Source organism: Seriola lalandi, unplaced genomic scaffold (assembly GCF_002814215.2).
Source record: "Seriola lalandi dorsalis isolate HSWRI2012SDOR001 ecotype SW California unplaced genomic scaffold, Sedor1 jcf7180002054043, whole genome shotgun sequence".
Lineage (NCBI taxonomy): Eukaryota > Metazoa > Chordata > Actinopteri > Carangiformes > Carangidae > Seriola > Seriola lalandi.
The window spans coordinates 86,213-97,584 of record NW_019524596.1 but is presented as its reverse complement, the minus strand read 5'-3'; the positions used below and the strand labels follow the sequence as shown (position 1 = coordinate 97,584).

Here is an 11,372-nt window from a genome sequence, read left to right as displayed (position 1 = left end):
GACTGTTGAACTGTAAATAGTGTAGGTATAGAAATATAGGATTTAACTGCTGCTTCTTTTCTCCAGGGATCACCCATGTTTTGCTCAGTCCCATGGCTGCTTGGTCTCAAAGGGAAGGATAAGACAATAATGTACTTGTCTATAAAACACATATGAGTTCTTTTTTTATTTCAATGTATGTTTTATATACTGTCTGTCTTGTAAATTAACTCCTTTTTCGTCATAAAAGCATGATGTGACTCTGTCAACTGTGTCCTGTGTCCCTCCTTGTTGTCCGCTTGTGTCACCTGATATTCAAAAAAAAAAGGGCTAAAGTTCAGAAAACAATGAAAGTATGAGAGTAAGTATGAAACCCAAAGTGTTCAATATTGAATAAATAAGACATTGTGATATAAATAATAACACACACACAACATTCAAAGCTGCTATAATCCATATTTTTATTAACAATGTGTATGTGAAAGGGGTCGTTCATTTGATGGCACCACAGAGAATTATCAGTCCTCCTCAGCTGCAGGGGCTCATTGGTTTACTTTTATGCCATAGCATCATTTTAGGCTGTGCTCAACCAAAAAGTGCATCAGTTAGTTGATAACTATGTGTTTTAAGATAGTTATCAACTATCTGGTGAACATATTGAAGCAGTTAACAGATAGAGAGCCAGATATTTCCCTCAGTGGTATAGACCAAAAGCAGAGGTAGAAGAAGAGTGAATGTTGGACTCACGTTAGTCAGGTGGACAGAAAGACGACTCCCGATCAGTGTTAATGTTGTTCCACTACTGGGTGTGTAAATAATTAACTATTTCCTAATAAGTTTGTCATGCCAACCTAAAAGTTCATGATATGTCAGTGTTGTGTTCTGGGATCACTTCTATTGTTACACATAGCAGATATTTCTGGAGCTTGTTCCAATTTTTAGAATCAGTTAAATTTGCGTGTTTAAATCTTGTACAAGCGCTGATGCTGTATGATGCATTGAGTTTCTTTTGATTTGAACAAAATGGTTTAGCCCAAAGCATGAAAAACAGTCCTGACCAATGGTACACCCATAGTCATATAATCTAGAGTTTTACACCACCAGATGGCAACAGATCACCACAGTAAGAAACCATCACACAGAAAATGAGAAGCCAGTCAGCCAATTGGTTGTTTTTTTATTTGTTTTAGTCAAAACACACAATTTACCCATACTGGTTTTCAATTGGTGTATTATTTGTTCCAGTTATTACTTGATTCTCCCTCCACAGGCTGAAGGCAGACCTGACAGATTCACTGTATTTCTGGGAGATGAAGAACAGAAGAAAGGCTCTCTGCATGACAACCGTATGTGTGTGTGTGTGTGTGTGTGTGTGTGTGTGTGTGTGTGTGTGTGTGTGAGAGTGTTCATGTGTGTATATGCTCTCTGTGCATACGTGTGCAGGCATTTGATCAACACCTTCGATTAGATGTCCACTTAACAAGTCAGATCCCCCACCACCAGCTCCCTCGTAGCCGGGGGAGGGTCCTGGGTGTCTTGGCCCCCACCGTAAAGGTCACCCTGAAGAGGTTAAAGGTGATCACACACACATACACTGATCTTTCTGAGAGCCATCCTTCCTCCTTTCCTCCCACCTCTCCTGTCCAGTCAGTTTTTCTGCCTTCCTCCATCGCTCTCTTTCTCTCTCCCTCCTATTTTTTTTTTTTTTTTTTTGTCTCTGCTCTATTTGAAATTGATTGTCTTCTACCATCACAAAGACACTTGGTTCTGATTGATTGATTGGTAAGGGAAGAGGAAGAGAACATCGACACTGGGGCTTCCAGAGCTCTGAGGTCTGTCTGAAGGAAAAAACAAATGATGCCATTTTGATGCACTGGAAGAAACCGTACTTCAGCTGCCTGGTCGTCTGTTTGTTTAGGCTCCTAAAGCACACAAACACCCAGGCTGATCGAATTTAGATTGGATGAGCTGAAACACAGGAACAAAACAGAGAAACTCACACACGAACTCACACTCACACTTGTGTGATGAAACAAGGGGTAAATACAGATACAGACATGGAAGTGTGGAGACTATTTCCACACAAAGGGAGGGCGGGGGGGGGTTACAACAGGGGGAAAGACACAGCAATGAAGCTGATACACGTACAAATACACATTTTATACAAATACACAAACAGCACATAAAAGACACAGAGCTAAAAAAGAATGTAAAGATTATTTGGAAACCGAAACCCAGTAGTTTTTTTTCCCTGTTTCTCCCCCTCTCCTCCACCTGTAGAGGTACAGTTCATCCTGCTGTTTATATACACTTATATAGTATCCATGCATAAAAGAATCGCTCATCCCACCCCTAATAACAGAGGTGCTTTGGTTGGATCTCTTTTTTTAATATGGGAATCACCTTAACACACATAGGAGACAATCTTCAAACACAAAATAAGCCAAAAGGTGATGCAAAACATAAATTAGTGTGTCTTTCATGTCTCATATTTGACTTTAGCAACAACAGTTTTCTCAATTACCTAATTTTACTTTGTATTCATAATCCTTTTCCTCTGATTTCTTCTTCTCCCCTGCTACTTTATCATATATTATGTCCTTTTGTAACTGTTCATTTATTCCTTATGTCTCTCTCTTAAGCGCAAACGTGCAAACCTACAAATAATAACTCAAAAAATGTCAAACAGTTTATACTCCACACGCTCTTTTAAAGAAATATAAAACAGAACAATCATTTTGCTGTGACTTTAATGTCACTCTCATTGCTAAACATTGTCATTATTGTTTCACTACATAACCTTTACAATAAAGATTTGAGGTATATCAAGATGAATTGTCTACACATGCCTGCCTCGTTGTGATGCTACCCTGGACGTAGGGACCAGCGAAGAGGGTTTGGATTGATGGGGGTCACCGGCGGGCGTCATGTCGTCTTTAGGAGATGAAAGCTCAAAGAATTGGAGCACTGATTGCTCATTGGTTGGTTGTTAGATGTGATCAGAGGGCTTTGTAAACTGCCAGATAGACACACACACCTACACTCGGTTTACAAATTACACAAAAATATCTCTGGTGGGAGTGTGTGTGCATGTGTGTATCATGGAGAGGACTCAGTAAGATGACATCTCACCAGCATGTAAGGAGAAAAAAAAAGGCGGTGGCGGTAAACAATCTTATCCCCCTCGTGTGAAAAAAGTGCTCAGAACAAAAGTGGCTTTTTTAATGTCATGAGGACCCCTCCAGTGTTGCTCCCCCTTCACCCAGCGTGTGCCCCCCTTCACTTTAAACCCCGTGTGTGTATATGTGTGTATATATGTGTTCAGAGCAGTCCAACCCCTGGTTGAAGGAAAAAGGCACTCAACTCTTCCCACATAACAAACACCTCTGTGTGTTTGCCATGCAGCACGACTGCTCTGCGGAAATGTGTATGTGCACTTAGAAGCATATCTGCACCTGTCACTGAATCTGCATGTGTGTGTGTGTGTGTGTGTGTGTGTGTGTGTGTGTGTGTGTGTGTGTGTGTGTGTGTAGTGTTTGCGTGTGTGCACGTCCCAAGTCCAGTGTGAACATGGCAGGCTTGAAGTATCTTTGGTATTGATGGCTGTGTCACAGTCCACTCCATTCTGTGAGGTAGCCACACACACACACAACTGTTTCCATCACTAACTCTTCTGTTTTGGGTCTGAACCTCAAACATCTGCACTAAAAACCTACAAAGTGTTTTTTTTTTTCCATCTGGACTCTAGTAGACGTCCTAAGTGACACCTCCAACAAGGAATCTGTTATAGTGCACTACATAACGACCAGAACCCAAGCCATGGAGGAATGTCACTTGGATGCTTCCTACCAGTCTGATGACAGGCCTCTGATGCTCCTACCTCCCCTGCTGCTCCCCTCTTCCTCCTGTCTGCATCTCCTCTCTAATATGATTATCTCCCGCTAGAAGATGCTACACAACGAGTGGCTTTGCCCACAAAAAATTCAAACAAAAAAAAGGCATAAATAAAATGAGGCGGTTCTCATGGTAACCAAAAAACACCATCAGCAGAGGAATGCAGTGACAGTCCAGTTCAAAGGGGTCAAAGTTCAGAGATCAGGAAAGAGGTCCTTCACGTCCAGACAGTCCATCTATTCCATCGTACAGGTATTCACAAATATGCACAGTTTGTCACTTGTGGTATCCCTTCCTTGTCTGTGCATAGGATCAGTCTATGACATGTTGAGTCTTCTTTTTTTTCAATCTTTAAGTTTTTACATTTTGTCGACAAGGTGCTTCTTTACATAGTTTCAGCACAACATAGCACAATAGTCACGAGAGAGAAACCATGTGTCTATGGTACTATTATTACCCGCATCAATAGTAAGGAGGGAAAAATAAAGGAAAGACACAACAGGAGGGGTTAGCAAGAGAGTAGATAAATAGAGAATAGATAAGACAGAGGGACAGAGAGATGAACGTAAAGATTATTTACAGTGATTTTCATTGTGTTTCATGTCGATCACATCAATGTTTTTCTGAGGTATGGAATAGGCTACATGCCCGTATAGTGCTCGCAGTTTGAAGGTTGTGATGACACAGGCCAGACACAGCGGGGTGCATGGCGACGGAGCAGGCTGCACCTGTTCTCTGATTATCATAAAGAGGCAAACATCATTGGCACTCAGGATCCTATATTGTGACATTTGACCTCTACGTTTGGCCACTAGAACAGAGCAGACCCCAACCCCCTCCCTCACTCCCTACACTCAGGGACGACACCTTTGAACGTGGGGAGTGTCGTCCCAGTTTGATTGTTCTCCTCTTGTAACCTGAAAATATCCTCTCACGGGCTATGGCCATGTAGCCATACAACAAGTCTTAAGAAACAAACATTCAAATATGTATAAAAGGGTGTGTGGATTATCACGTTTTATCATGTTGTCTCAGTGTGTTTGGTGTTTGCAGGGCTACACTTATGCCTATATAGAGTATTGGTATCAGTATCCTAATAGAAATCTACACTGCAGGCTACAATGTGCTGTACGCCTCCTGGAGATATGAGTTCTAACTACACCAACATGCTCAAAACATGTCCAGATGTGATCTAAATGGACAGCAGGTGGCACTGTTACTCTGACGTGGAGCGGGATGAATCACTGCAGAGGAATTACACCCGTGGCGCACACGCAGCATGTGAACATTACGCACATGCACACGCAGGACACACACACATGCAGTGATGCAGAGGGGTGGTATGTGGTTAGCGGGTCAAAGGACCTGCCGAGAGCGTTTCACAGACACTTGACAGTCAAACGCACCTCTCAATCAGCCTCTGTGTCTGTTATTGAAATGAGGAGTGGTTGATTCGTTGATCACGGCCCAGCAAACACATCTGCTGCCTGATTTCTGCTTGATTTGTGAAGACCAACATTTGGCTGCTTAAGGTTCCCTGTCTTAAAGCTATCGGTTCCTTGTCATGAGTGATTCTTTGGTGTGTTTACATCCTGACCAGAGGCAAACCCCCTCCTCCCTTTTCAAGGCTTAAACATAGACCTACAGTGTGGTTTAGTGTGGATGGATTTTCTTTGGTTTTCAGATGGATTAACTAAGAGCCACCTGTGGTTGTTTGAGGGCAACTATCCTAAAGCTACTGCATCTTTGGTTTGAAGAGCCACAATTTGAAATGCAAGTTAGCCCCCATGACTATAATAGAAAATACATGGAGCACTGAGAAGATCTGATTCATCTGCACAAGTCCTCAGCACTTTGAGCAGATGGATCAGATGAGTGATCTGAAGCTACACACCCTATAGCTCTGCAGGATCACAGTTAGAGCCCACTGCTTTAGTGTAAAAAACCCCCCCTCCATCCTCCATGCATCTGTTCAATGATCCGTCCTGCCACCGTCAGGCCTTAGAGAACGTGGTCACAGAGGAGGTACCGGGTTGGATCGGTGAGGCATTGTTGTTGTTGCTGTTTCCGTGAGGAGTGTGCAAGTGGCTGTGGCCGTGCACCCCATGACCATGTTCCTCTGTGTCCCAGCGGTCCGGACAGCGGCGGCGTGAGTTCATGAAGAAGTTGGAGACGGTGGAGAGCTCCAGGCCCAGCTGCTGGGAGATGGTGACCTGCATCTCTTTGGAGGGGCGGCGGTTCTCTCTGAAGATGGCTACCAAGGTGCGACGCTGCAGGTCGGTGAAGACCAGTCGCTGCTTCTTTGGCACCTGACTGCGCTCTCGTCCTCGGTCCTCCTCCTTGCGTTTACATGCTGGAGAGAGAAAGAGGGAAGAGACAGAGGGAAGGAGGGGAGAAAACAGACAGATAGAAGAGTTTTATTGAGACCAATATAGTCTGTGCTCCTGTAAAGCTACAAATAATGCAATATATACTACATTATCAGGGTCAGAAGTCTAATGACCACATAAAGGGTAATACCACAGAAATCAAGACTGACAATTGAAATGGCTCAAGGGAAAATCAGAATGTGAAAGCAAGAGGTTAAAAATGGAACATTCGCAGGTGTTTGTGTGTATAAATGAATATTTTAGTGTTCTGGGAATATTTAATTTAAATGTGTTTAATTATGCTAGTTGTTCAACTGTAAATAATATGAAGACTGTATAGTCTGAAGGAGAGGCACAATTGTGAAGATGAAAATAGAGTAAGATGCACATGTAACAGGAGAGTATGCAGGCAACAAAAGAGAGAGTGGGAAAGTGGAAAGACAGAGAGGAAAACAAAAAAATCAATGGGTCGACACTATTGAGTGAAAAAGACCAAATTAAAACAATATTTCTGACTTTAAAGTTGAAATAGCTGATCACAGTACCACTTTCAAAAGATAATAGCCAAAGTTAAATCTAGCCTTTCTTTGTCTTTCCAAGTGTGTATCAGAGCACCCTGACAGACCATTACAGTGGATTCTGCAGGTTTCAGCCTTTAAAGCTTCTCTCCAGGCATGTTTTAAATTAGCCTACATTATGTAAAAGAAAATACTCTGCTATGATTAATATTTTGTTTAACATGGTTTTCACTAAAAAAAAAAAAAAGTGGGGAAAAATGTTAAACTGGCCCTGGAAACACATCTATGTTTACTTCCTCATTGAGAAATTCTGGGTCAGGCCTTATGCCCCGCCCACTACCTGCAACCTGCTGGCGTTAGGTTACAGGTGAAAGAGTAGAGCGTATCAAGATGGTTAGCGGTGGAAACATCTGAGACTCAGACTCAGGAGTTTGTTGTGCAACAAAATCAGCGCTTAGAAGACGTATCAGAACGGTAAGCGTAGACGTCTGTTTACGTTGTTTGTTAGATTGTAACTGACAAAGTGTTAACGGCTGGGCTAATGTAAACTCTTGTTGAGTGTACTGACAAAGTTCCGGTGACCGGCGAAAGGTCAGTGTTTGTCAAGATGGTTAGCTTTAGAGGAAACATCAGAGACTCATATTTGAGCCTCAATCAGACCCAGACTCAGATGAGGAGTCTGTTGTGACCAAAATCGACGATTAGCAGACGTGTCATAAAGGTTAGCGCAGTTAGCATCTTTTGTTTATTTATGTTGCTTGCTAGTTTGTAACCGGCAGTAGCTAACACAGTGTTAGTGGCTGTGCTAATGCTAACTCTCGCTGTCTGTACTGACAAGGTTTATTTTGCCCGCCTTCCGTCCCCGCATGTTGACGGGATTGGTTCCTTAGGTAAGCCTATGTGATGTATGAAACCCTGGCTGCCATTGGTTGGCTGCTTATTTCGTTCATTCAATGTCTTGTATAAAAACACCATATAGGCACGTTAGCACGGTTAGAAACTGGATTTTCATCGGAGAGGATCTTTAAAATGTCTTTTTTATTACTGTTTTCTTACCTTTAGTTAGACTTTGTTTTGTTTTTCACTATGGTATTAAAATCAACTTGAAGACATCTTAAACTTGCTTGACAGTCACCTGTCAGTTTTCTTCATTTATTATTTGGTATTTTACTGCAAACTGGTTTAAAACTCTTGCTATTGGTGTGTTCAAGAAAATCCGAGATTTAAGACTCAGTTGTTCAGACAGCTAATTTCTGTACAGAAGAAAAGGAAATTCACATGATAATTTTCAGTCACCAGCCAGTTTTCAATGCCTGTTTATATTAATTACATAGCTTGTGGATGCAAAATCATATTTTTCAATAGCTGGCCATAAAATCTCAGATGTCGAACTGTCCTTGAATGCTACAGAAACGATCGCTTTTTGTTTTTTTTTTGTTTTTTTATGTCCCCTGATTGCAGCTGCTGTAGAGCATGACAATAACATGAAAAAAACAAACATTGAGGAGGCTAATTGTTCACTGGGATGGATTTCAGGCAAGTTTCAAATCTTTAGAAGTTGATTTTCAAAGTGCAGTGAAATGAAGTGAAACCAGTGGCCGCCTGGAGGATAAGAAATCAATCTAAAAACTTATAGAAGGCTTGGAAAATGGTCATCAGTAATGTAAAGTGGGTTGTGCAGTCTGTGGATAATACTACAAGGACTAGGAATACGATTAGCTACAACTTACAAAACACAAATAGGGTCTTTTTAAAGTTAGTACAGAGGCCAGCTGTGTAAGAAGGGCGATTTTAATTTTAATATTTGTTATATTTTACTCTCCAGGTCTAATAGCCAAATAATATTCTCTAAAGAAAAGAAAGAGGTCATGGTGGATAGGTTGTTTTCATTGTCGGTCTGTTTGTCTGTGCTGAAACTGGAGGAGCGTGATGTGAAATGCTGACAAAGAAGCGGTCTGCCGTGCCTGGATGCACCGTCAGTTGGCTCGGCTCTAGCTGTGGAGACTGGAGGGAGTCTGTTCTGTTCTGCTGCCCTAAAAAGCTGCAATGATCGATTTTCCGCGGTTTTCTCCCGAACACGTGGTCCAGTAATCAGGGCTCCCTTCCCCACCCGATCGATCCCCATCGATCCGCGAGACCGAGGTGTGTGTGTGTGTGTGTGTGTGTGTGTGTGTGTGTGTGTGTGTGTGTGTGTGTGTGTGGCGTGTTGGGGAGTACAGCTCAAGAGTGCGCTTTGTGACAGACAGATGGAGAAGAAATTGTTTATCTGTGGAAGAACAAAGGAGATGTGGCGGAAAAGAGTGGCAGTCATCCAGTCTGAGAGCTCTAGAGGAGGACAAAAGAATGACTCATATATGTCACTGATTATGTTTTATTAAAAAAAAAAACAGTGTGCACGTGCGCGAGATGGGGTCTGTTGGCGTGCACGAAAGAAAGAAACAAAGTGAGGCATGATATTTATCCCCTATTTTGAAGCGTTTGTGCACATGTGAGGGGGAGGAAGGGATGAGAGAAAGGAAAGGAGGGAGTGAGGGAATAAAGCCCGGCTGCAATGTGGAGGTGGTGTATGCAAATGATTGATGACTTTACAGCAGGTTTAGACAACAGCAGTAAACAGATTTGACTGTGAGGGGGAGATCAATATGAATGTGCACATGTGTATGCATGCCTGTGTGTGAGCGTGCGTGTGTTTTAATTGCCATTGTTCATGCTTTGTTACTGCAAGCAAAGCATAATTACAAGATATTTTTCCTCAGCTGAAAGTAGGTTATACATTTGTCCCTACATTACAGATACATCACTCCATCCCCACTCGACTTCTTCAACTGTTTTCCTCTTGTTGTTTTTCTCAATTGTTTTAATTTGCCCTCAGATTGATAGCCCCCATATTGATTGATCCGCACTTCAGAACCATTTCATGGAACGTTTATTCAATTGGTTCAGGCCCAGCCATGCCAGAACCTCCTCACGGCTCTCTAAGTGCTGTCTCAAACCAAACTCAATACTCCCTAATGTAATGACTGAATGCTAGTGCTAATATAGTGATAATTTAATATGTAATGCCTGTTTTTCGAACAACTTGTGCTACCGGCCATTTTACAATGCCAACACCACTCTGGTTCTCCTCCATCACTTCAAATGCATCTCTGCAGCTAGGAGGCCCTGCAGAGCAACACAGCCGCCAAAGGAGTTAGCACAAGGCCTGGGCCTGCATGGTCAATACATATTTCAGATAATCAATAGGTCCATTTCAAATGAGACTCCTCTGGCCCTGTGAACATCCCCTTACCCAGCAATGAATAGGACCACAGGGAAGGAAAAGAGGGAGCTGCTCATTAAAGAGACCTCTCTTGAGACGAGAACCAAACCGTTGCAGGCTATCTTTAGTTGCCTCATTACCAAATGGGCTTTTCTGAAGAGACAAGCGGGGACGCTCAGCAGTCTCAAGTGGCACTTGCTCATGTCGTCTCTTTCATATGCCCTGGTGTCAACGATGCTAAAGGTGTCAGGCAACTGCCACTTTGCTTAATCTCAACCTCTTGCTGATCCAAAGATTAACTCGCTGGCTGTGCAGCATGTTAAATTGCACTCGTGACTCCTTTAAGAGCAGCTCTGCTCTATCACTTAAGTGGCTGCTGTTGTTTCTACTTTGACTGTGCACTTAAACGTGAAGATGAGAAGGGCAGTAGGTGGATGTTGGCTGACCTTTGTCTGTTATATTATACTACATGTCATACCTGATGGGAATTTACAACTAAAAACAAGCTGACCGACAAAAATCACAGCTCTTCATATTCAGTACCCAATTTCCCACTTCTGGACATGTTTTTTTTTTTTTTTATATTTCCTCAAACCAGTTGGATTACCAAAAAACAAATTCTTACAAACTATTGCCCCTCTTTCGTTGGAAAATAAAGTATGAACACGCTAATTGAAATAGTTAATTTCAAAAGTTTAACAACTAGAAACAAGATGTCTCCACTGAAAAGTCAAATCCTGTTCGAACGCACACGTCTTAAACTCAGAGAGAAACTTTCCCCCTTCAGGAGATGAATTTGAAAGCAGCCCTCTTGTGTCACACCCAGCAAATCAATCTCTCCAATAAGCTCCAATAACAATAAACACAACATATCTTTCCTTAACACTCATAGTCAGAAGTGAATTAAAAACAGTTGATCATAGCTGTGTTATACAGGCTGAATCACACAAGGACTACAGATATGAACAGTGTTTTGCCTGAAGACATTATGTGCAGAAGGGAAAACATGAGATTCTCAGATGACAGCTAGATGTCCTTTTATGGATTAAACAGAGATGAAAAACACACATAAAAGGCCATTTATATATACAGTATATGTAGCCTCTAGATGTAATGAAATGAAAAGGCAGATTTATTATGACTCTAATCCTCAAATTGCAGAGAAACACAAATATAAACAAAAAGCAATTACTTTATAGGAGACTTAATGTGTTAAACAGCTCTAAAATGTGTGTGTGTGTGATTGTGTGTGTGTGTGTGTGTGTGTGTGTGTGTGTGTGTGTGTGTGGGAAGATGAGACATGAGGTGGATTTAGGGGTGTGTGTGTGTGTGCGTGTGTGTTGGTGGGTGGGG

General features: G+C 42.0%; 1 protein-coding gene across 1 annotated transcript in view; it reads right to left on the bottom strand.

Moving 5' to 3' along the window:
* Window positions 1–1,101: 1,101 nt before the first annotated feature.
* Window positions 1,102–11,372, bottom strand: part of onecut3b (one cut homeobox 3b) — a 16,350-nt gene continuing 6,079 nt past the window's right edge. Inside the window, exon 2 of the mRNA XM_023402912.2 lies at window positions 1,102–6,226. Coding sequence (XP_023258680.1) covers window positions 5,868–6,226 — 359 coding nt within the window. The 3' untranslated portion in view covers window positions 1,102–5,867. The remainder of the gene's footprint in view (window positions 6,227–11,372) is intronic.